General features: G+C 41.2%; 1 protein-coding gene and 1 long non-coding RNA gene across 2 annotated transcripts; one reads left to right on the top strand and one right to left on the bottom strand.

Moving 5' to 3' along the window:
* Nucleotides 1-326: 326 nt before the first annotated feature.
* LOC131424975 (uncharacterized) lies at nt 327-5,867 on the top strand. Its single transcript, XR_009228695.1, has 2 exons — nt 327-442; nt 4,285-5,867. It is a non-coding gene; the product is annotated as an uncharacterized LOC131424975 (long non-coding RNA).
* A 13,380-nt stretch (nt 5,868-19,247) lies between these two features.
* Nucleotides 19,248-19,598, bottom strand: LOC124107136 (histone H2A-Bbd type 1). Its single transcript, XM_046465054.1, has one exon. The coding sequence runs from the start codon at nt 19,596-19,598 to the stop codon at nt 19,248-19,250; it is 351 nt and encodes a 116-aa protein (XP_046321010.1).
* Nucleotides 19,599-27,195: the final 7,597 nt, after the last annotated feature.

Below are 27,195 nucleotides of genomic sequence, written 5' to 3'. Positions count from 1 at the left end.
AAAAAAAAAGCATTCTGGAGATTGCCTTCATTTAGGAACTGGGCCAGGTGGCCAACTGGGTAAATCATGTCAATTCCTATAGAGGACAGATTAAAACTAAAATGTTTTATAAAATTATTATTCCTAAATTGTATAATAAAAAGCATAATTTTATCTAGGAAATTTGGCTTTTGTCTCTCATTATTTGCAAGCATGAATAATTCCCAACTATTAAAAAATGGTTCAAAGATTTTTCAATGTCAGGCTAAAATTTGTTGGCCGCTATCCAAGAAACCAGAAAAACCAGTTTAGAATGGAACCCCAACCTGAGGGACTCTCCCAAGGAGACCAGTGGAGCTGCGTCTTTGGGAAGTTCCTTCAGGAAAAAAATAAGACCCCTTCATTTGTCTATGTTCCCTTAACTCTTTTCAGCTTTGATGAACAGGACCACCTCAGGAAAAAGGTCAGAAAAACTTTTAAAATTCTATGTTTGTTAAATTCATAATTTTGATCCAATACGCGTAGGTTAATATGTTTTTCTGATTACACTCTGCTTTATTCTAAGGCCAATTTACAAGGGTTAACTCTCAATCTAATAGGTTTTTAAAAATAAGCTACAAGGCTTTTGTTTGTTTGTTTGCTTTGTGTGGGTGCACCCGTGTACTGTCTGTCTTCATATATTGCCATGTCTACATATAATTGGTACAAAAAATTGACATATGAGCTCATAAATTAAAATAAAAAAATGGATCCAAATACCTTTGGTTAATATGATTTTAAAGGTTCAATTTAAATTGTGAAAATAAATAAAAGTACAAATGTCTTTAAAGTTACTAATGCACAGTTTTGTTTCTAGATTGTTAAATATCTGTTAAATGTTAATGTCTTTAAAGTGTCTGATATCCATTGTCTCTTGGATTTTTCTTCAACAGGAAAAAAAAAGATTGCTAATACTATTCAATGCACTTGTCTGATACCTTGTTTTTAAAAAAGATTAAACGTATATGAAATTAATCATGGATGTGTTTGTTAGAGACATCTAATTATTTTACAAAGTTAAGAGGCTAACTTTTAAATATAATATCAAGTACTCTTAACTCCTTAAATTCCATAAGGTAAAATACTTAATGTTTTCATAAATTGGTAAACTAAAAAGAAATTTGAAATTATTTTGTGTTATCATAAAAACAAGGTTACTATAAATTAAAAGTTCCAACAGGTATAATTCTACATACAAGGAGTCAAGAGGTTTCAACTGAATTTAAATTAAAGTACTGTATATAACAAAATATTTCATCTTATTAAAATGGGTTAATTTATCTAAATTCAGAAATGTATAAGGGTTATTTCAAGGTGCAAACAGATAGAAGGATCAATGGATTAAAAATTATTAAAAGGTTCTAAATATAAAAATATATTTAATGAAAAACGTTTCCAGGTAAAAAGTCTTTATGTGGTAAAGTATAATTATAATACATCTAAGTAAATAACAAAAGGGCCTAATTGAGTAATATAAAGGTCTACAAATAAAAGATAAATATTAAAAGGTTTGTATGTAACTAAGTTGGTTATATATGAAACACAAATAGTTAAAACTATTCAAGGTTGTTCCTTAAGGACAAATATTAATGTATTGATATATTTATATGTTAAAATGACAAAAACTTCTAAAAATATTAATTACATTGTGTCTGTTAAGTTTTATCCCCTAGAACATGTAATCTTGGAGAAATTAAGTTTTGTACATCTGTGGTTAACCAGCAACTGTTATTTTTCTTTTAAAGATTTTTCTTTAAAAGCTAACCTTGGTTAATATAAAAACATCAATAAAAGTGTGGTATATTACTCTTTTTTACAGATTAAATGTGTTCATATCTTTCAGGTATACAAGACTTTAAGGTAAAAGGTTTAAAGGAACATTTTATCAAGCTGGTATTCTCCAAACTAAAATTGTCTGTAATGATAATTTAAACTTATAAGGATAATAGATTTTATTGGGGATTTATTTATATTATTTGATGTTTTGTAACCAAATCTTATCTTTTACACTAAGATATAAAAATTTAAAGATATTTTAAAAGATAATGAAAGCCTGATCTGTTTAAAGGTTAATATTATAAAACATTTTTTGCCACTTTTCCACATAAAAGAGAAGAGTGCTCAGCCTTTCCTTAATTAATGTTTCAGATGTATGTCATATTGTGCTAGCTAACATTCATACAGAGTCAGGAAACAATATATGTAAACTTTATAAAATGATATCTAAAAAGAGAGACAAAGATCAGCTTCAGAACTAAAACACTTTACCTAAGATTTGTAAAGAGCCCTGCCTTACCTGAGATAAGGCTCTGCCTCCCACCTTATAGCATGTCAAAATGACTTCAAAGTAGGCCATATTTCAGTTGATTTAAAGTTATATTCAAAGATTAATTTTATTGAAAAGATTACTATGATCTCAAATAGAAAATATAAAATATAACTTAGCCAAGGTTCAAAATTATATACAAGCTAAATATGTTTTTACTGTTGTTAATTTCATTTGTATTTTCATTATAACTGAAAGAAAAGTGACCATGACACTTGGAGCGACCAAGAGATCTTTATTGTGGCAGTGTCTGATTAACAGAAAAAAAAAAGAGAGAGAGAGAGAGAGAAAGAGAGTGAGAGGGAGAAGAGAAAGCAAGAGAGGGATACCTGGCAAGAGAGAGTTTTTATAACCAAAATCTAACGGGCTCTCTGGGTCTGTAAGCTGCCTTGTTGGCATACAGTGATTGTATCATACAGTAGTTGCTAAGGGTATCATCTTCTGCCTTCAGGCAGACCTGGCAGGGGTCAGATGTGGGTTTTGTTGTACTAGATGGGTGGGGGTCGAGTGTTCAGCCTAGAGTGGGGTTGAGTGTTCAGACTTCAGGCAAACAAGCAAGGCTAACATTTGTTCAGCCTGCTCCACAACTAACAATAACTGATGCCTGTTAATATTTTACAGAGGTAATACTTCATGAACATACAACCTAAATTAATTTGAGATATTAAGCCATCATCTGTAGACAGATAATAATTAAAAGGGATTAAATTAACTGTAAAGGGGCTAAGGTTATGGCTCAGCAGTGGAATGCTTGCCTTGCATGTGTGAGGCACTGGGTTCAATCCTCAACATCACATAAGTAAATAGATATGATAAAGGTATTGTGTTATGTATAGATTAAAAACAAAAAAAAAATATTAACTGTAAAGTTATAAACATTAAAGTGAAAGCCCAGTATTCTTACTTTAAAACTGGTAAAACTGACTTGCTAGATGTTTAAGGCCAAACTTAAAAATTAAGGTTAAAATAAAGGGGCCAAGAAAACCAATATTTGGCTCTTGCCCTGAGTCAGCCTGAACCCAGGACAGGGGGAAAAGCTTTACAACTCTGGGCCACATAACCTCCCGATAAGGGAGATTAAGGAGACCATTAGAGAACAGAAAGCCAATCAGACTGCAAAAGAGGAGGGTCATTAAAAAGGGGAGACATGCCTGATTCTTCCTAGGGAAGCCACATGGTCAGCAAGAACTTGACCCATCCTAATGCAGATGACACTAAAAGAGCTGAAATGCTACTCACAAGTTCCCCAAGAGCGTCCTCCAAGGAAACTCAGCTGACTTTTACCAATAGATAAAAACAAGGTCAGTTTGACCAGCTTGGTCTTCAACACCTAGCAAAAACAGTTAAGACCAAAGCACAGCCATTCCTGGGTATTTAAAAAGAAATAATAGTTATTTTAATGTAACTTAAGATGTACACTTGTGTTAGCACCCTCCAAGAAATAAGTAAGACTGGAGGCAACAAAAGAGAAATTCTTAGGCAAAAATGCCTGATAATAAAAATTGCCAGAGCCAGAAGTTTTTAGTCAGTTTAAGGCCTACAGATCTTCCTAACCTCCTAACAGGTAGATGCAGTCAATGTTTATTAATATAATTATCTAACCCTAAATAGCAAAGGGATCTTTACTGAACACAGAGGTCATGCCAAAAAGGTATTTTTATAAAAATCAGATGACATTAACAATTTAATTTAACTAAATGTTGTGTCTACATTCCTGATAATTCTGAAACTGTTAAAGATTTATGTTTTATAAAAAAAGGGCCTTATTAGGCTTTGTTAGGCCTTGTTATGGGGACAATTTCTCAGGTCTTCTGCCTCCTGGTAAACAATTATTAATTTCTATCATTTTCATGATATTCATGGACAGGTTTTCAGATGCTACAACTGCTATTTTGTATTAATCTTATTTCAGTACTCATGTCTTTTTGTTTCTCTCATAGAAGTGCCCACCCCCAGGTGAATTTACATCCTGTTCTTCCTGAACCAGATTTTTACCATGGATTCCTTGACCCACTCTGTTTCTAAAAACGGACTCCAAACTGCTGCCCACTGCACATCACCCCCTCTCAGCTCAAAGCAGCAAGAACAGTCATCGCCCTTTTCCTTTACAGCAGTAGGAGGTCCCTAACATTAGAGAAAAAAAAATTATGGTCATTATAGATATTTGCCAATATGTCTAGCTCAGGAAGATGTACCTGGGGAACTACTCCCAAGATCACATTGGGTGATCTCCCAGAAAGAGACACTTGCTTCCACAACCCAACTTATAAGTGAGACAACTCCCTGTTCACCAAAAATTGTGCTTCCTGGGTCTCACTTCAAACTCCTTGCCTGAATCTCCAAACTATCAATAACTCTGAACTATGTAACCTACTATTTTGATGGAGTAAAAGGAAAAGAACACCTGGACTTATTAAAAGGCCAGGGCCCACTGATTTATCAACATAGATGGGCTATCCACATTTTAGTTCCCCTCTGACTGGTTTGGGAATAGCTAGATCTACTGCTTTAGGAACTGCAGCTCTTATCACAGGCTCTAAAAAAAAATCAAGTCCCTTAGCCATCAAATAGATATAGATTTAGGAGAACTAGAAAGGTCAATCTCCAAACTAGAGGTTTCACTAGACTCTGTGACAGAAATAGTCTTACAAAACAGATGAGGTCTAGATCATCTCTTTCTAAAACAAGGAGGACTTTGTATGGCTCTAGGAGAAACTTGCTGTTTCTATGCAGCTGGGATAATAAAGGACAGTTTGGCACTAGTGAGAAACAGGTTAAAGGATAGAGAGAAAGTGCAAGAAACTTCAGGCAATTGGTTCCAAAATCTATTCTCATGGTCCCCTTGGTTGACTACCATCATTTCAGCCATAGTTGGGCCCCTAGTCCTTCTCCTGATTGGGATTACTGTAGGACCCTGCCTCTTAAAAACCCTCTTAAACCATACACACAATAATGTAGGTGAGGTCTGACTTATGGTCTTGCGAGCCCAGAGTGGTCCCTTAGAGAAGGATGGAAAAGAAACTGAGGCCTAATGATATGCAAGATTGACATCAAACCTACTAAAACCAGTGGGGAATGTGATAGTAAAAGCAAATGTGACTCCATTTTGTTTTTATAAGTGGGACAACTCTGTAAAACAACCATGCTATTCTGTAAAACAACCATGCCAAGTACAAGGGTCATGACTGGGGCAAGATGTTCTTTTCCTTTTGCTATAGAAACCTTTAAGAACACAGAACTACCTAGTGGGACATTGTTTCTGTAACTAGGGTAACGGGGCTCTGTTTCTGTAACTGGGGTGACTGGGCTAACTGTGATTGGTTAGGCTTCCCTCCGTTTGACTGCACTCTCCTGCTTCTGTAACCTGGCTTGCTTGCATTGGCTAGATCCCGGAACATCCCTTTTGAGGTTTTCAGGCTTATAAGGAGTGCCCTTGCAATTGTTTGGGGCTGATCAGGGGAACAGCTTTATGTTCTGGTCAGTCACCACTGGTGTGCTTCAATAAAGGCTTGATTCGATTAAATGTGAGTGGTCTGGAAGTCAATTTATAAAACTCTGGGATGAAGCTTTAACCATAACAATTGCTCTAGGCCCCAGGTGAGGGAGCATATCATCAGGAAGGACATGGCAGAAGGAAACTGCTTGCCTCATGGTGGCTAGGAAGCAGAGTGATGGGGAGAGGACCACAAGAAGGATGAACCCTTCCACCACACTCCCCCAGTGACCAACCTCCTCCAGCCATGCCCCATCTGTCCACAGGTACCACCCTGTCAATTCAAACTAGGATGGACTGATTAGGTTACAGCTCTCACGACCTAATCATTTCACTTTCAACCACTCCTGCATTAACATAAGAGCTTTTGGGGGACACCTTATATCCAAACTATAAGTCAGCTGTTCCTTCTACCCCTATACTGCCTGCTGAGTTTTCAGCTAAGCTGGATGCTTTCTATACCCATGCATTTCTTCCAATGTTCTTCCCTAGGCCAGGTGCTCATTTGAACCATACATTTCTCATTAAGTGCCCCCATAAGCTGACTCCTCCTTCTACCAGTGCATCTCCTGCTGAATTTTCCCCGAGGCTGTATGGTATTTCCACCAGGCACTCCTTACAATATCTTTCCCTAGGCTACATGATACTTCCAACCATGTGCTTCCTGCAGTTTTCCCTTTAGACTGCCTTTAATTTCAAACCATGCTCTAATTACCAAGACCTCCTTTTAGGCCAGCTCCAATATCTACCCATAGACTTCCCATCTAATTCACACACTTACTTGGTGTTCTCTCCACCCATGCACCTCCTATCGACTTCTTCCTGTCCGAAAAACACAAATCTCCAGGCAGCCTTTGATTTTTGCATTCCCAAATTGAACCCTCAGTGAAAAATGGACTAAAAATAAAAAACTTCACAATATCTTTGGCATGTAAAATTCTCTTTGAAATTTCTCTTGGGATTCCTGGAAAGTCACAGAGATTTGTTCTTTCACTTTGTGGACACAGTGTGCTAAAATAATTAGATTTATTTGTTGCTGCTACTGACAAGTTGTCAAAACAAAACCTCTGACATCTCCAGATAGTTTTTGAGTTTGCTCTGATGCCTTCCAGAAGGTACTGTACCCAGCTAAAGGCCACAGTTCTTATCTTCAACAAAAAAGGACAGTCTCACAGCTCCATAGAAAAAGACAGGACCACCAATACCAGTACTTCAAAGAGCAGGCTTGGATATAGGTTTCTGCTATAGAAGCTTCTGATGACACAATCACCATTGAGACCATGCCAGTGGGAAGAGTCAGATTTCAAAAATACCTCAGTTGAGAAGCAGACAATTTTATGAAATCAGTCTTTGGATTCTAACTTGTCTGACTTTCACCAAATAAAATGGAAGTAAAAGTCATTAAGAATCAGTTATTGAGAATGTTTTCCTAAAAATCAAGAGACACTAATACATTGGTATTGAAGACTTGACCTTCATTTTCCCAGGGAAATTTCTACCTCAAGGCACTTTTGTCAGGATAGAGCCTCAACAATAAGTAGAAGGGTATGGCTTTTACCTCTGCTGTGTTGTGCACTTGCCATGTAACCTTGAGTGAGCTAAATGCCATCTCTGGGCCTTGTTGACCTCAGCTGTAAGTATGGAGACCCTTTAAAAGTCCTGTCCCCTTACTCCATTTGCCAATTTTCAGAAGAAAATTTTTTCTTAGTTAAATATCATAGTCTGGTGAATGTATATCACCATTACCTTTAAAATACTTTTTCTAACCCCCTAATTTTATAGCTGATGGGCCCCCAAGTAATCAACACCATGAGATCAGAACTCTATTATCCTCCCTCTCTTTTCACTGTTTTCAACCCTTTGTGTCAAGAAGAGCCTCCACAGTTGACTTGGTGAATTCCTTTCATTCTATGTTTCAGAATTTAAATATCTAATAACTGCAATGTCTGACCTTTCTTCCTAGTGCTAACTAGTTTCCTTTAGTAGATTTTGCTTTAACAGAAATTTAGATATCTTTTCCACCAATGTTATTATAAAATCCATATTGTGCAAAGAAATTAATCTTTCTGTTTTTGTGAAGGATTCTGAAGGTGAAACTCTTAAAATAATACCAAATGCAGGTCCTATTCACAGCTTCTTCTTAGATTTAAACTGTAGCCCTGAAAGAACAAAAAATAAAACAAATTCAGTAAATACTGGCCCTAGCCTAAAGATAGTTTGAGAAGTACTCTACTATTTCATTAAATTAGAGGACTGATTATTTGAAAATTGTGGTTTTGGAATTAATTCATGGTGATAACATCAAACTCAAGTACTATAGTAATAGCCTGATGTTGACTGTAAATGAGTGAAGTACATCACACCTGAAACTCAAAAGACAGGGATGTGGACTGTGGCAAACCAGAGACGTTTATCCTAATAGGACAGCACTTTGTCATCTCCGGCTGGATGTAGCCATGTGCATGCCCAGATATTTTGATTTATCAATGGAAGAAAGAAATTCAGATATTCAAGTATAAAGTTCTTGATTTTTAAATGTGAGCAGCTAACTAATTTTCTTTTAAAACATCTGTTTAGGCCTAGCAAATTTATCTGCTGTTCGGATTAGGTATATAAGCTGCCACTTATTAATTTCCGCATTAGGTAATAATGTTTCTGAGTTTAGTACAATGATCTCTCTCTCTCTCTAGAATCTTATTTTGGGAGTAACAGAGTTCTCATTTTAAAGAGTCAGATCATTTCTTTCTTTGGCTACTTCCTTTCAGATCTGTCACATTCCGGGACAAGGGGATATGGGCCTTCACAACACCTAAGTTCCTAAAGGTTTTTCCAGTGGAAATTCAGCCTAGGACTTAGGCCTTGAGTTCAAACTAATGCCAAGACATTGTCTACCTACAAGTTCTCACCAGGCTTTGCTCTGGGGCTCGTCTATTCTTCCAGGTAGTATTCTCTGTCATATTGACCTGTGTCAGATTCTGGTACTGATGTAACCACGGACCTGATTTGCCGCAGTCTGGCTGGGCACGATTCAGGAGCCACTTGTCAAAAGAAACGAACTTTATTTTTAGAACCACACACGCCAAACAAAAAAGCTCCTCAGGAAAACCTTCAGAGCCCAATTGCCACCGCCGGCTTCCCACAAGCCTCTCCCCACACCCCAAGCCTCTCCACCTCCCACAATCCTCTTGCTATTGAGGCCGATTGGCTGGGTCGCATGGGCAGAGCCAAAAAAGTCCCCCAATGAGCAGCTCCGTGGTCTGAAAGGGCAGGGAAACAGCCCAATGAGCATCACCAAAGAGGAGCCAATCAGCTAGAAGTTGCTGGGGCCGCTGTGAGCCAATCATCAGCTGTCAGTCTGAAAGTTTGCTGGGGCCCCTTCGGCTGTGGCTCTCAACATCTCCCCCTCTCTGTTTAAACAACAAGCATGTGGCTTAGGGACCGTGCCTGCCTTAGGTTGTCCAATAGTACATATGGTCCTTACCCGTTAGGTTGGTACAATTGCAACTGGATCTTACCCATCACTGACTACCGGTCCAGTATACAGCCACACCTGTGGAGAGGTCTTTGTACCAGCGGGGGGGTGAGGTTCTTTGCCTCACCTCTTTTGGCCCCCAAATTTTAGCTGAACGATCATGACAAGCAGAAGGGAGGAAGATACACCAAGCCAATTGACGGCTCCTTTTGGAAAAATTGTACCACCAATGACATCATCAGCAAAAATACCCCAACACTACCACAAGTCGCTGCACCAACAGATAGTTCACAATGCATACAGGTGAGTTCACAATGTGTCCAGGCAAGTTCTGCAAGCAGTTCAGTGATGGCTATTGCAGAAGCTGTAGATTGGTTTTATCTTTGTCTTCACCAGCACTGGGATGAAGATAGGAATTCTGGCAATAATGGCTAAAGAAAAAATTATGTAACATTCCAGAAGGCACTAAAAGAAAACAATTTTCTTAATAATTTACATTGTCTTTACCGGCACTGGGATGAAGATAGGAATTCTGGCAATAATGGCTAAAGAAAAAATTATGTAACATTCCAGAAGGCACTAAAAGAAAACAATTTTCTTAATAATTTACATTGTCTTTAAGAGAATTATTAAATATAATGAAAAGGAAAGGTGAAAGTAAACAAACAGATCTGTTAACCTCCTTTTTTGTTCACATATTAAAGCAATCCTCAACAGTTGTTTACCCAATTTAAATTAAACCATTTAAATCACATGAATAAAAAAATATATATTTGGATCTATTTTTTCATGAGCGCCCATCATATATGATATATGGACATACGTACATTCAAACATATAACAAAAAACACAAGTGTGCACACATAATATAATACATACAACACATAACCTAATAGTAAAGGCCTTATAACTTTTTACAGGTGAAATCTCCATTGCAATGTTTAAAAACTCTATAGTCAAAAAATAGAACTGATCAGCAAAACATTAACCTAGGTCTGTATGAGCTCAAAAAACAAAATAGAATGTGGGAAAGGGCAATAATAAAATAGATATTGAAAAAAGCATCCTGGTTCTATCGCAGATGTAAGGATAGCCAAACTGGAGTTTTGGATATCAGCTGTTATGGACTTGAGTCAAATCATCTTCTTTTTGGTCTGTAGAAATCGCTTTAGTTAATCTCTCTGGAATCCAAATCGGCTGCTGTTCTCCCTGTGGAAACACACAAACAGACCCCCAACTCCAGACAATTACTGGGTCAGGACCTTTCCATTGTCCTGTTAGAATATCCTTCCAAAGTACCTTGGGCTTATGCACAGTTTTTGGACACATATGCCTTTCTGCAGCACTAAGTCCTGATGAATCCAAATTTAAAAAGTTTAGAGTAAAAAGGGTTATTTTAAGTTTATCTTTGGGGAATAGATACCCCTTCCTAATTCCCTCTTTTTGCTTTAATAAGTACATTTTAATAGTTTGATGAGCTCTTTCAACTATGCCTTGTCCCTGTGGATTGTATGGGATTCCTGTTATATGAGTAATGCCAAATGTTGAGCAAAATTGTTTTAAAGAGGTAGAAGTATAACCAGGGGCATTATCTGTTTTTAACTGTTTTGGAACACCCACAGTGGCAAAATTTTGTAAGCAATGAGCTAATGCCGCAGTCTGGCTGGGCACAATCAGGAGCCACTTGTCAAAAGAAACTAACTTTATTTTTAGAACCACACACGACAAACAAAATAGTCTCTCAGGAAAAACCCTCAGAGCCTCAACTGCCACCACCGGCTTTCCACAAGCCTCTCTCTCCCACACCAGCTTCTCTCCACCTCCCACCATCCTCCTGCTCTTGAGGCCGATTGGCTGGGTCACGTGGGCGGAGCCAAAAAAGTCCCCCAATGAGCAGCTCCGTGGTCTTAAAGGGCAGGGAAACAGTCCAATGAGCATCACCGCAGAGGAGCCAATCAGCTAGATGTTGCTGGGGCCGAGGAGCCAATCAGCTAGATGTTGCTGGGGCTGCTGTGACCGGCTTGCACACTTGGAAGCCGCCTCTCCGCTTCACGCACCCTCCGGTAATGAAAAGTATTTAGTAATAGCCTTTTGCTGCAACTTTTTTCCTGATAATCCTTCTTCTTCTGAACTTTCTTTTTCTTTCTGACTAGAGTACTTGGGCTCTTATCAACACATGCCCTAACTATCAACTGCGGGGGTTGGGGGCCTCCCAGCATATGGAGGTGGCGCTGTTGGTTGGACACTTATGCCCTCTGGTGATAGAAAGGTGTTAGTAGCAGTCTCCTGTAGAGGTGGTGCTGTTGGTTGGACCTTCTTGCCAAAATACTCCTGTAGGAATATTTTTTGTTGGTAGTACAATAAATAATAAAGGCAAACTTATATCAATTCTATCCAAATGCATATTTTCCATATATGTTTCAATGATTTTTAATGCCTTTCTTGCTTCAGGCGTTAACATTCGGGGTGAATTTGGATCTGATGGACCTTTTTTTTTTTTTTTTTTTTTTTTACTCTCAGGGTCTGTTTATTATCCATCTTCCTTTACAGAGTATAAATTCTAAGAGCACAAAAAAATTAATTTTTTAAATCAGTTTGTCTTTGTTACTAAAGTCCTCGGCTGGAGTCTGACTGCAGGGGTCCTTACAAATCAGATGTCGCCGCTCACTCCAAAATCCAAATGGAAAAAGTAACGGTGAAAACTGGAGAGGAACTTGAACCCGTGTGGCCTTGTGGGGAGGCGACAAGCTATAACATCTTTAGTTTTTTCTCTGGCATGAAGGGAGCCCATCAAAAATCCAGAAGAAGTATCAACTGTAACATGCAAATATTTTAATTTTCCAAATTATGGCAAGTGTGTGACGTCCATCTGCCAAATATGGTTAGGTATCAATCCTCTAGGATTGACTCCAAGATTAACTTGTGGTAAAAAGGTCACACAATTTTGACATTGTTTTATTATTTGTCTAGCTTGTTCCTTAGTTATTTTAAAATGCTTTTGTAAAGTATTAGCATTGACATGGAACTTTTTATGAAAATTTATAGCTTCTTTTAGTGTAGAGAAAATATGTATGTCATGTGTAGTTTTATCTGCTAAATCATTGCCCAAACTAAGGGCTCCAGGCAATCCTGTATGTGCCCTGATATGTCCTATAAAGAATGGATCTTTTCTGTCCCAGATTAGACTTTGTATAGTGGAAAGCAAAGAGAAAACAGTAGAGGAAGGGGAAATCCTACCAGCATCTTCAAGGGATACTATAGCATTAACTATATACTGACTATCAGAAAATAAATTAAATACAGAATCTTTAAACATCACAAAAGCTTGTAATACTGCATTAAGTTCTACCCTTTGAGCTGATTGTTTGGGTACTAAAAATGTAAAAGTTTGATCAGGGGTAACTACTGCTGCTGTACCATTATTTGACCCATCAGTGAATATATTTGGAGCATTCATGGTAGGTGTTTTTCTTGTCATTTTTGGAAAAATTACAGGATGCAATGACCAAAAAGACAATAAAGGATTAGATGGTAAGTGGTTATCAAATGAAACATTAGATTTGCACATGATTATTGCCCAAGTATTTAACTCATTAGCTAACTCATCAATTTGATTCATAGTATATGGAGTAATAATTTTATTGGGAGAAATTCCAAACACTCCCTTTGCTGCTTTTATTCCTTTGAGTATTAATTGTCCTACAGCCTCAGGATACCTAGTAAGGATAGTGTTAGGAGAATAAGATAAATGTATCCATAATAATGGACCTTTTGCCAAAATACTCCTGTAGGAATATTTTTTGTTGGTAGTACAATAAATAATAAAGGCAAACTTATATCAATTCTATCCAAATGCATATTTTCCATATATGTTTCAATGATTTTTAATGCCTTTCTTGCCTCAGGCATTAACATTTGGGGTGAATTTGGATCTGATGGACCTTTTAGGATATCAAATAAAGGTCCCAACTCTCCTGTTGGTATACCTAGATAAGGCCTTATCCAATTTATGTCTCCTAATAACTTTTGAAAGTCGTTAAGTGATTTGAGTTGATCTACTCGTATTTTAATTTTTGGTGGATGGACCATGGTTGAGGATAATAGAACTCCTAAATAATTAATTGGAATATTTAATTGTACTTTATCTATTGCTATCTCTAGATTATAATATTTTAATAAGTTTGTAAGTGTGGCATAACATTCTAGCAATGTGTTTTTATCTTTGTGTGCTAATAATACATCATCCATATAGTGAAATATTTGTAGTTCAGGATTTTGATTTCTAAGTGGCTGGATTACTTTGTTAATATAAATTTGACACATAGTTGGGCTGTTAGCCATCCCTTGAGGGAGTACTTTCCATTCATATCTCTGATCAGGACCTTCATGATTCAGTGCAGGGATAGTAAATGCAAAACCTGGACTATCCTCAGGATGAATTGGAATTGAAAAAAAAAACAATCTTTAATATTTATAACTAAAACATACCAGGTTTATGGCAAAACAGACAATTGAGGAATCCCCGATTGAGCAGGTCCCATAATAACCATTTCATTATTAATGGCTCTTAAATCTTGCAGTAATCTCCATTTACCAGATTTCTTTTTGATGACAAAAATGGGAGTATTATGGGGAGATACAGAAGGTTGTATATGTCCTTCTGCTAATTGTTGTTTGACCAGGTCATGGGCTGCTTGTATCTTTTCTTTAGTCAGGGGCCACTGAGGAACCCATACTGGTCTTTCTGATTTCCAAGTAATTTTTATTGTCTCAGTAGCCCTTTCTGAAAATCCAACCCATGTCTGTCTGTTCCTTGATCTATTTGTATTGGTGCTGCTATACCTTGTTCTTGTTTTTCTAATCTTTTTCCTTTCCTAAAACCTTGTCTAGTCATAATAGTGGGTGCATTTTGGTTGATGTTATTTGTTAATGTCAAACCTAATTGATCTAGGACATCTCGTCCCCATAAATTTACGGGAAGATGATCCAACACATATGGCTGTATAGTTCCTTCACATCCTTCAGGATCCTTCCAATCTAATACCATTGCACTTCTATGGGGATTAGTTGCCACTCCTAGGCCTCGAAGCGTTAGAGTGGCTTCTTGTAATGGCCAATGTTTTGGCCATTCTTGATGAGAAATGATGCTAAGGTCTGCGCCTGTATCCAGTATCCCATTAAATTCATGTCCTTGAATATTTAGTTTTAGCATGGGGCGAGAATCTAAATTTAAAGAAAGCATAGTCCAATCTACACCTGTGGAGCCTAATCCCTTGGAACCTCTTTCTACAGCACGACTGGAAAATTTATCATGTAGGCTGGGTATTATTAGTAACTGTGCTATTCTATTTCCTGGTGAAATTACTGATATACCCTTTGGAGAACTGGCTATAATTTTTATTTCACCTTCATAATCGGGATCAATTACCCCAGGACTTATCATAAGTCCTTTTAGAGTAGAAGAGCTGTGTCCCAATAATAAGCCTACTGTTCTTGTGGGAAGAGGTCCTTTTACCCCTGAGGGAATGATTTGAACTCCCATTTCTGGAGTTAGTACTGCTCTGGCGGAGGCGCAGATGTCCAACCCTGTGCTCCCTCTGGTTTGTCTGATGAGGGATCTGATGGACAATGTGTCCTGGGCACTACCCTGATGGGGTTACTGGGTTCCTCCACTCCGTATATTTGTGGTTTTGGGCCCCGGATCATTGGGCCCCCCTGTCCATTTTTTGGCAATGGAGCCTGATGCCTTTCTCCACGATATTGTGGATAAACACCTGGTCCTTGTTCGTTTTTTGATAATGGAGTACCCTCTATGGTGGTTTGAGAACGGCATTCATTAGCCCAATGTCTCCCTCTACGGCATCGTGGGCAAATACCTGGTATTCTACTCCTTTGATACCTAGTTTTGTTAAACCCTCCTCCAATGGGGCAATTCCTTTTAAAATGTCCTGTTTGTTCACAATTGTAGCATGTTCTTGGCCTGGCATCTAAAGCCTGTTTTACTGCAGCTGCCACAATTTGCCCTTGTTCATTAATGTCTCTGGCATCTAAAGCCTGTTTTACTGCAGCTGCCACGACTTGCTCTTGTTCATTAATGTCTCTACATAATTTAATATATGTGTTTAAATCTTCATGTTTCCATGGTCTAATAATATCTCTGCACCAACGATTCACTTGGTCATAAGCCAGTTGTTTTATTAATGGCATTGCTTGTTCTGTATTCCCAAAAACTCTGGTAGCTGTTTGAATAAGCCTATCTACAAATTCAGCGTAAGATTCATTAGCTCCTTGTATTACCTTAGATAATTGACCTTGTAAACCTCCATGTCCTTGTAAAGTCTTCCATGCCTTAACTGCATCTACAGCAATTTGTGCGTATACACCAGGATCATATGCAATTTGTTGCTGCTGATCCTCATAAGGTCCCTTTCCTAACAACATATCTAGATTTCTCTGAGGATAACCAGCTGCTGCATTTCGCCTAGCCGTCTCCTTGCAAAATTCCTCATTGGCAACCTTCCATAACAGGTATTGTCCTCCATTTAGCACAGCTTTACACATATTAGCCCAATCTGCTGGCATCATGTTCAAGTTGTTAATGGATTCGACCATGCTTACAGTGAAGGGTGCTTGAGGACCATAGGTTGTTACAGCCTCTTTTAGCTGCTTCACTGTTTTGAAATTTAAAGCATAGTGAATTCACTGCCCTCCTGCCTCAAATACAGGGCATGTTAATATTTGAGATCCTGTCTCAGGATCCCAACTATCAACTGCGGGGGTTGGGAGCCTCCCAGCATATGGAGGTGGCCTTGTTAGTTGGACACTTACGTCCTCTGGTGATAGAAAGGTGTTAGTAGCAGTCTCCTGTAGAGGTGGTGCTGTTGGTTGGACACTTACACCCTCTGGTGATAGAAAGGTGTTAGTAGCAGTCTCCTGTTGTAACTTTCCCCCTGATGGCTTTTTCTGCTTTACACTTTCTTTCTCTGTCTGACTAGCTTGAGAGGCCTTCTCTTTTACTTGAATTTTTTCCTCTGTCTGACTAGTTCGAGAGACCTTCTCTTTTACTTGAATCAATATGTCTTCTCCTTCCTCTACCTTTGTCTGAACTGAAGGCTTTGGACTAAGCAAACAAGATACCAACGTCCACAATGGCAATGTGCCAACTGGCAGAGTCCCTGGGCTTTTCTTTTCTATTCTTTTAAAATCTTCACCATGATGGTTCCATTGTGATATATTTAACAACTTCTCCTTAAAAAGCCATGGGCTACATTTTTGTATTGTATCAACGTATGCCCTGACTGCTCTTGATTTTACTGAGATGCCTCCTTCCTCTAACAATTTACTTAACACTCTTTCGGTTTGTTTTTTACTAATTTCTGATCCCATATTTCTACTATAATACAACCCAACAAGATAACGCCTAACAAAACTGAAACAGAGTGAAACAAAATTGGAACAACACAAAATCTTTATAATAGCCTCCTGAAATGTCCATCCGTCCTTTCTCCCTATCTGTTCCTCAGATGTGAGCAGTTTTTCTTCCATCTTACACATCTCCAGGGACAGGCAACTTAAAACAAAAGTGAAACAAAATAACAAAAGAAGAATCTTAAAATGGCTACCATCCTCTTGCCCTGCCCTCAGAGGCGAGCAGTTTACCTTCTCACTTACCCTCAGTCGCTCCCCGTGCTAGCCACCAAATGCCGCAGTCTGGCTGGGCACGATTCAGGAGCCACTTGTCAAAAGAAACGAACTTTATTTTTAGAACCACACACGCCAAACAAAAAAGCTCCTCAGGAAAACCTTCAGAGCCCAACTGCCACCACCGGCTTCCCACAAGCCTCTCCCCACACCCCAAGCCTCTCCACCTCCCACAATCCTCCTGCTCTTGAGGCTGATTGGCTGGGTCGCATGGGCAGAGCCAAAAAAGTCCCCCAATGAGCAGCTCCGTGGTCTGAAAGGGCAGGGAAACAGCCCAATGAGCATCACCAAAGAGGAGCCAATCAGCTAGATGTTGCTGGGGCCGCTGTGAGCCAATCATCAGCTGTCAGTCTGAAAGTTTGCTGGGGCCCCTTCGGCTGTGGCTCTCAACACTGATTGGCAGCCTTTCTTTGCTCACTTGGGTTTTAATGTTTCTTCTCCACAGGACCTGAGGGAGTCCTTACCGTCTCCCCTTCCTACCTTTCAGAAAGGCCCAAAAGGTCTAAACTTAGGAGGTCTCATGCCTTCTCAAGGGCAGTAGTTCTCACTGCACCCCTCTTTGTGTGTATTTAATATGATCCTCTGACCACACAGATTTGCTCACCTGATGTGGTTAACTCATCTACTATGGCTTCTCCTGCCCTGAATGAATTCTTCTGCAATGCTGTCCTGTGAAGAATCCAGGGGATACTTTAATTTTGTTTAGTTCTTTAAAAAGTCATAGTCATCACTAGGCATGGTGGTGCATGCCTGTAATCCCAGCAATTTGGGAGGCTGAGACAGGAGAATCGTGAGTTCAAAGCCAGCCTCAGCAACTGTGAGGAACTAAGCAACTCAGTGAGACCCTGTGTCTAAATAAAACACAAAATAGGGCTGGGGATGTGGCTCAGTGGTCGAAAACCCCTGAGTTCAATCTCCAGTACACCCTTCCCTCTCCAAAAAAAGTCATAGTCATAAGCCAAATAAATAGTTTTTAAACACTGGACAGCTATTTAACCACCATGTCAAGATCTGAGTATAATGACTTCCTCCCTGGCATTGCATGGAACTCTCCACAGAAGGATATGGGACTAGGAGAAATCCAGGCCCTGGACATTGAGATGTTTCACTGCAGGGAAGAGAGGGGCAATGGTGTCCCTACCATGTGATCAGCTGAAGGGGACCCTCCACCAGCAGTCGCTGGGGAGAGGGCTGCTTGCTACTTGCATGAGCAGTGCAGGAAGAGATGAACTTGGCCAAGGAGTGCTTCTTGGCTCTACATGGAATCACAGCTTTGTGGGGTGGATGTCCTGACCATGAGGTTGCTGTAAGTGTGAGGACCTGCAGGCATTATGTGACAAGAAAGGCTTCTTGGGTTTCTACATGCACAGCGTCCAAGGAGCCCTAAGCACAACCCTGACACTGTCTCCATCTTCAGGCTGCTCCTGGGCATTAGCCAAAGGCCAAGCCAAGTGCTTCTGTTTCCACAGAGGCAGGGAGGGTGAGTCTGCACCAGGCACAGGGAGCACAGAGGAAACCAGAGCATGGCCTGCCACTGCATAAGCCCTCTTTTAAAATGAGGCAGAGTGTAAGAATATGAATACAGAATAAATGAATTAGCATCCTCATCATTCCTGTTTCAGACATTTCCTTGTGGTTTCTCCATCCCTCCTCCATCTTTGTGTACACCCCATCACATTAAGTTCATGTCAATGGTGTGCCACATTCTCCCCCCATTCCCACCACTGCCACCTTCTGACTTCAGACTTTCTCTACTGTGAAGAAAGCCTTACCCACCTCAGTCATGGTTTTCAGCTCCTCCCCAGTTACCAGCTTCCTGCTGGGAACCCCACATGCCTGGGAAGGCCCCAGCCAACCCCCTGGCCTCCCAGGGTCCTCCTTGTTCAGGGCCCACAAGGACAGCTTCTCTGCCTCCTACCCCAGCCAGCTCCCCCACCCCCCAGGGACCGCACTGTCTCCATTGGAAACTGCTCCCCTGAAATCACTGGTTCAAACACCCCACAATGACCCTCACTGCCACCCCTCCAACCCTCTTTGGGATAACCCCTCCTGGATGCCTCACAAACCCCTCCAACTCAACATGACAGAAACTGAGAGGAGTCACATCCACAAGCTTTGACTTAAACGCTTTAATAACGTGGCTGATGACAACAGCACAGGCTCCCTCCTCTATGGGATTTGGGGGCTGGGTGAGACATTTGATGGAAGTCCCACCAGGGCTGGAGACTCAGTCGTCATTACTTCTTACTCTTTTTGGGTTTCTTGACATCTGGAGGGTTGGCTTTATCCTCGAAGAAGCTATAGAGATGCCAATTCTTCTCCAGCACCTTCCCCACGTGCTCCTGGGTGATGCGCATCTTGCGGTTGCTGTGGGCCTCTTGACTTGCCAGATCCAGGACTTTGGCGGTCAGGTACTCAAGGACACCAGCCAGGAAAACAGGAGCGGAGGAGCTCAGGCGCTGGCCATAGTGACCCTGCCTCAGGAAGCGGTCCACATGGCTAACAGGGAACTGAAGCTGTGCTCTGGTGGATCTGGAGATGATCTGCTTCTTATACTTGTAGCTCCAACTGTATTTTTTCCCGGGCATGATGCTTGATGGATTCTGCTACCACAGGCTGGGCTTGATTTTTCCACTAGCCCGGCGCATCAAGTTACCAGTGCTTAGTCCCACCCACTTGTTTCCCTGTGCTTCTCCTTGGTCAAAGCTGTCTTTGTGACAACTCAGACTTTATGATGTCACTGGTGTTCACCAGGCTCTGATTAGGCCTCACCCTGTAAATGCCTGTCAGGAATCTGGTCAACCCAATGTCTTTTTGAAGAAGCTTGACTTGACTTGTTGACTTGAACACTCTACAAAAAACTGTTTCAGTGAAAAACTTTTCCTTGTCTGTAGAATAGAGCTCCAGGTTATGTGACTTTAGTCTTTCTTTTTTTCTTTTTTTTTTTTTTTTTTTGGTACCGGGCATTGAACTCAGAGGCACTCGGCCACTGAGCCACATCCCCAGCCCTATTTTGTATTTTATTTAGACACAGGGTCTCACTGAGTTGCTTAGGTCTCACTAAGTTGCTGAGACTAGCCTCCAGCTTTCAGTCATCCTGCCTCAGCCTCAAGAACTACCAAGATTACAGGTGTGTGCCACTTCGCCCGGCTCTTTCATTGTATTTGAGCTCTTTTACATCCCTTTGTAAGTTGTAGGTTACTGATAGACATGTACAACCTCCAGTAAATGTGCAAGTGTCCTCCTCTCACACAGTAATCACAGTAATCAAACCAATTTCGCCTGCTTTTGCATATTCATATCAAAGCTCTAATCCATATCTGCCTCTGTTCTTTGATTCTCCTCTAAAGTAGTTATAATATCTGTCAATTTATTTAATATCTGACAAATTATTATGTGATATATATATATATATATATATATATATATATATATATGTATGTCATGATTTTACTTTTTTTTTTTTTTTGATCCTGGGAATTGAACTCAGGGGCACTCAGCCACTGAGTCACATCCCCAGCCCTATTTTGTATATTATTTAGAGAAGGGGTCTCACTGAGTTGCTTAGTGCCTCGCTTTTGCTGAGGCTGGCTTTGAACTCGTGATTCTCCTGCCTCAGCCTCCTGAGCCACTGGGATTACAGGTGCATGCCATCATGCCCAGAAATTTTAAATTTTTATAAAATTTATGTGTATATATCACATTCTGTTTAACTATTCATCAGTTGATGGATCTTTGGGCTGTTTCTCCCTTTTTGCTGTTATAAATAATACTGCTATGAGCATTTATCTATAAGTTTTTGTATGAACATATGTCTTCAGTTCTCTTGTGTCTGTATCAAAAAGTGCAATTGCGAGACTAGGAGGGATCCAACATGGCGGCGAGAGGGGAGGCAGCGCTTTCAGTACCTCCTCAACAAAGGGGTCAGAGAGACGCATGGATACGCTTAGATATGACCTGCTGAGAAACTCCTAGCAAAATTCCACTAAAGAGAGACCGGCCGGGAATTGGAAGGATTTTTGGAGGTGACAGTCTGCGCTAGACGAGTGAATCTCCGCCACGCAGCGCAGAGGTCCAGACCCGCCAGCCGCTGCCCGCGCGACTCGGCGACTGTCGGCTGCCTGCACGCCGCCCCTGCGTCAGGGCGGATAGCCTCCCCGCCACGCAGCGCAGAGGTCCAGACCCGCCAGCCGCTGCCCGCGCGACTCGGCGACTGTCGGCTGCCTGCACGCCGCCCCTGCGTCAGGGCGGATAGCCTCCCCGCCACGCAGCGCAGAGGTCCAGACCCGCCAGCCGCTGCCCGCGCGACTCGGCGACTGTCGGCTGCCTGCACGCCGCCCCTGCGTCAGGGCGGATAGCCTCCCCGCCACGCAGCGCAGAGGTCCAGACCCGCCAGCCGCTGCCCGCGCGACTCGGCGACTGTCGGCTGCCTGCACGCCGCCCCTGCGTCAGGGCGGATAGCCTCCCCGCCACGCAGCGCAGAGGTCCAGACCCGCCAGCCGCTGCCCGCGCGACTCGGCGACTGTCGGCTGCCTGCACGCCGCCCCTGCGTCAGGGCGGATAGCCTCCCCGCCACGCAGCGCAGAGGTCCAGACCCGCCAGCCGCTGCCCGCGCGACTCGGCGACTGTCGGCTGCCTGCACGCCGCCCCTGCGTCAGGGCGGATAGCCTCCGAGGCGCAGCGCAGCAGGAGTGGTGCAGGGACTCTAGGAAGAGGTCTCTCGCCAAGCCTTCATGAAATAGCAAACCGGGAGCTGAAACCAACCAGAGACAGACCAGTCCCACCCCTCCCTTCGGACACTCTGGCAAGGAGCCTGGGGCCTGCCATAGCAGAGTGGTGACATCACCAGAGTTCCGCCGACAGAATTCCTTCCCAGCGGAATCCACATTAGCAGGTGTGTGACTCCCACCCCCGCCAGATACAAGCAGCCAGGAAACCACCGGGGGCGTGTCTGTAGGGAAGCAGAGGGGACTCCAGATCCCCACCTCCCCTTAACACCAGCGGCGACACCCAAGATCTTAGCCGCCAGTTTCTGGGGGCGTGCCCACCAAAGGGGTCCTGAAAAATTTAACTGTTGGTTCCCAGATCACCCCACCACAGCACTGGGGCTTAATTGAATGACAGAGAGGGTGTTCATCGTTCGGGATATAGGACACGCGGTGGGGCTGCAAGTGTAATCAGATCCTTGGGGAACCGCCTCTGGTGAACAGGACCTGGCTGGCTGGCTGGGAGGAGGAACAGGGGGAGGGGCCGGATAAGTGAAAGGGCTCTGGACTAACAGGATTGAGAGACTCCCAGGAGCCACCGTACAGGGATTTCTGTCAGCACATAGAGGGCAGAAGCTCAGCTCAGAGGGCACAGCTCCGCCTATTGGAAGAGAAGAAAATGGGATTCAGCCATAGAGCAGGGGATGCCAGCATGGCAGAGATCTGATGTCATCGGAGAGCGGCCGAGGAGAAAACTTCATCGGTGCCAGCGGCGACGGAAACAGTTGGTCCCCTGGTAGGGAGGGTGAGTCACAGATACCCGAGTCTCTCTCGCTTTGTCGTTGAGCCAGAGGCGAGGAGAGGGGCCGCCGCCCACTCCTGCAAGGTAGGAAGACCTGCGACCAACCTGCAGATCAGGCCCAGCGGTCTGCAGGCGTGGTAAGAGGGGCAGGGCAGAGCCACCGCCCGCGCTGGCAAGGTAAGCAGACCTGCGACAGACCTGTGGATCAGGCCCAGCGGCCTGCCAGCGTGGTACACACTCCACCCCAACTGGAGTAGGGGCAGAGCAGAGCCTTAGCCCGCGCCCAGATCAGGCCCAGCGGCTCGCCTGTGTGGTGGTCAAGTGACCCCAATTGGAGTGGGGGCGGAGCGGAACTGACACCCTTGCCCACAAGGTGGGCAGACCTGCGACCAACCTGCAGATCAGGCCTAGCGGTCCCCGGGAGTGGTAGGAGGGGCAGGGCAGAGCCTTCGCCCCCACCTGCAAGGTAGGCAGACCTGCGACAGAACAGCGGATCAGGCCCAGGGGTCCGCGGGCGTGGTAGACACCTCACACCAATTGGAGGAGGGGCAGAGCAGAGCCCCTGCCCGCACCTGCAAGGGAGAATTTTCAACTATACAAGAGCAACATAAATATATAGGGGGGGGAAAAATTTCAAAAACACAACAGTTTCACCAAGAAGAAAGAAACGCAAGCAGTATGAAAAGACAAGGAAAGAAAGGACTACAAGCAATGCAGGTCAGCTCAACTTTAGAAGAGGTAACAGCTGCAGCAGATGGAATGTCAGATAAAGAATTCAGGATATATATGCTTCAGATGATCTGGAGTATCAAGGAAGAAATTAGACAGCAAAATCAGACAATGAAAGATCACTTCGACAAGGAATTACACAAACAAATCCAGGAAGCAAAGGATCAACTATACAGGGAGATAGAGGTTATAAAAAACAAACAAACAGAAATCCTAGAAATGCAGGAAGCAATAAACCAACTTAAAAACTCAATTGAGAGTACTACCAGCAGAGTAGAACACTTAGAAGATAGAACATCAGACAATGAAGACAAAGTATTTCAACTGGAAAAGAACATAGACAGCTCAGCAAGACTGTTAAGAAACCATGAGCAGAACATCCAAGAAATATGGGATAACATTAAGAGACCAAACTTAAGAGTCATTGGGATACAGGAAGGTATAGAACTCCATACCAAAGGAATGAGCAATTTATTTAATGAAATAATACGAGAAAACTTCCCAGACTTGAAGAATGAGACAGAATCCCAAATTCTAGAAGCCTACAGGACGCCGAATGTGCAAAATTATAAGAGATCCACACCTAGACACATTATAATGAAGATGCCCAACATACAGAATAAGGAGAGAATTTTAAAAGCTACAAGAGAAAGGAAGCAGATTACATTTAGGGGCAAGCCAATCAGGATAACAGCTGATCTTTCAACACAGACTCTGAAAGCTAGAAGATCCTGGAATAACATATTTCAAACACTGAAAGAAAATGGGTTCCAACCAAGAATTGTGTATCCAGCGAAATTAAGCTTCAGGATGGAAGATGAAATTAAAACATTCCACGACAAACAAAAGTTAAAAGAATATGCAGCTAGAAAACCATCTCTTCAAAACATCCTCAGCAAAACATTACAGGAAGAGGAAATGGAAAATAACAATGAAAACCAACAGTGGGAGGTAGGACAGTAAAGGGGGGGGAATAATCAAAGAGGAAAACAAACCATGTTTAGTAACATAAATAAACAAATATGGCTGGAACAACAACCCATATCTCAATAATAACCCTAAATGTTAATGGCTTAAACTCACCAATTAAGAGACACAGGCTAGTAGAATGGATCTCAAAACAAGACCCAACAATATGCTGCCTACAGGAGACGCATTTGATAGGAAAAGACATACATAGGCTGAAGGTGAAAGGTTGGGAAAAATCATATCACTCATATGGACTTCGGAAAAAAGCAGGAGTGTCCATACTCATATCAAATAAAATAGATTTCAAGCCAAAGTTAATCAAAAGGGATAAAGAGGGACACTACATACTGCTTAAGGGAACCATACACCAACAAGACATAACAATCATAAATATATATGCCCCAAACAATGGCGCAGCTATGTTCATCAAACAAACTCTTCTCAAGTTCAAGAGTCTAATAGACCACCATACAATAATCATGGGAGACTTCAACACACCTCTCTCGCCACTGGACAGATCTTCCAAACAAAAGTTGAATAAGGAAACTATAGAACTCAATAACACAATTAATAACCTAGACTTAATTGACATATATAGAATATACCACCCAACATCAAGCAGTTACACTTTTTTCTCAGCAGCACATGGATCCTTCTCAAAAATAGATCATATATTATGTCACAGGGCAACGCTTAGACGATATAAAGGAGTAGAGATAATACCATGCATCCTATCTGACCATAATGGAATGAAACTGAAAATCAACGATAAAGAAGGAAGGAAAAAGCATACATCACTTGGAGAATGAACAATAGGTTACTGAATGATCAATGGGTTATAGAAGACATCAAGGAGGAAATTAAAAAATTCTTAGAGATTAATGAAAACACAGACACAACATATCGGAATCTGTGGGACACATTGAAAGCAGTTCTAAGAGGAAAATTCATTGCTTGGAGTTCATTCCTTAAAAAAAGAAAAAAACAACAAATAAATGATCTCATGCTTCATCTCAAAATCCTAGAAAAAGAAGAGCAAAACAACAGCAAAAGAAGTAGAAGGCAAGAAATAATTAAAATCAGAGCTGAAATTAATGAAATCGAAACAAAAGAAACAATTGAAAAAATTGACAAAACTAAAAGTTGGTTCTTTGAAAAAATAAACAAAATCGACAGACCCTTAGCGATGCTAGCGAAGAGAAGAAGAGAGAGAACTCAAATTACTAGCATACGGGATGAAAAAGGCAATATCACAACAGACACTTCAGAAATACAGAAGATAATCAAAAATTATTTTGAATCCTTATACTCCAATAAATTAGAAGATAGTGAAGGCATCGATAAATTTCTGAAGTCATATGATCTGCCCAGATTGAGTCAGGAGGATATAGACAACCTAAACAGACCAATATCAATCAAGGAAATAGAAGAAACCATCAAAAGACTACCAACTAAGAAAAGCCCAGGACCGGATGGGTATACAGCAGAATTTTACAAAACCTTTAAAGAGGAACTAATACCAATACTTTTCAAGCTACTTCAGGAAATAGAAAAAGAGGGAGAACTTCCAAATTCATTCTACGAGGCCAACATCACCCTGATACCTAAACCAGACAAAGACACTTCAAAGAAAGAAAACTTCAGACCAATATCTCTAATGAACCTAGATGCAAAAATCCTCAATAAAATTCTGGCGAATCGGATACAAAAACATATCAAAAAAATTGTGCACCATGATCAAGTAGGATTCATCCCTGGGATGCAAGGCTGGTTCAATATACGGAAATCAATAAATGTTATTCACCACATCAATAGACTTAAAAATAAGAACCATATGATCATCTCGATAGATGCGGAAAAAGCATTCGACAAAGTACAGCATCCCTTTATGTTCAAAACTCTAGAAAAACTAGGGATAACAGGAACATACCTCAATATTGTAAAAGCAATCTATGCTAAGCCTCAGGCTAGCATCACTCTGAATGGAGAAAAATTGAAGGCATTCCCTCTAAAATCTGGAACAAGACAGGGATGCCCTCTCTCACCACTTCTGTTCAACATAGTTCTCGAAACACTGGCCACAGCAATTAGACAGACGAAAGAAATTAAAGGCATAAAAATAGGAAAAGAAGAACTTAAATTATCACTATTTGCAGATGATATGATTCTATACCTAGCAGACCCAAAAGGCTCTACAAAGAAACTATTAGAGCTAATAAATGAATTCAGCAAAGTGGCAGGATATAAAATCAACACGCATAAATCAAAGGCATTCCTGTATATCAGCGACAAATCCTCTGAAATGGAAGTGAGGACAACCACTCCATTCAAAATATCTTCAAAAAAAATAAAATACTTGGGAATCAACCTAACAAAAGAGGTGAAAGACTTATACAATGAAAACTACAGAACCCTAAAGAGAGAAATAGAAGAAGATCTTAGAAGATGGAAAAATATACCCTGTTCATGGATAGGCAGAACTAACATCATCAAAATGGCGATATTACCAAAAGTTCTCTGTAGGTTTAATGCAATGCCAATCAAAATCCCAAAGGCATTTCTTGTAGAAATAGAGAAAGCAATCATGAAATTCATATGGAAAAATAAAAGACCTAGAATAGCAAAAACAATGCTAAGCAGGAAGTGTGAATCAGGCGGTATAGCGATACCAGACTTCAAACTATACTACAGAGCAATAGTAACAAAAACAGCATGGTACTGGTACCAAAACAGGCGGGTGGACCAATGGTACAGAATAGAGGACACAGAAACCAATCCACAAAACTACAACTATCTTATATTTGATAAAGGGGCTAAAAGCATGCAATGGAGGAAGGATAGCATCTTTAACAAATGGTGCTGGGAAAACTGGAAATCCATATGCAACAAAATGAAACTGAATCCCTTTCTCTCGCCATGCACAAAAGTGAATTCAAAATGGATCAAGGAGCTTGATATCAAATCAGAGACACGCCGTCT

This window comes from Marmota monax, unplaced genomic scaffold (genome assembly GCF_021218885.2).
Source record: "Marmota monax isolate L192 unplaced genomic scaffold, Marmota_monax_Labrador192_F-V1.1 WCK01_AAM20220418_F8-fsc00158, whole genome shotgun sequence".
Lineage (NCBI taxonomy): Eukaryota > Metazoa > Chordata > Mammalia > Rodentia > Sciuridae > Marmota > Marmota monax.
This window is presented reverse-complemented; position numbering and strand designations above follow the sequence as displayed.

What these genes read in the sequence shown, in the direction of transcription:
- LOC124107136 (XM_046465054.1), bottom strand. Translation starts at nt 19,598, where the DNA reads ATGCCCGGGAAAAAATACAGTTGGAGCTACAAGTATAAGAAGCAGATC.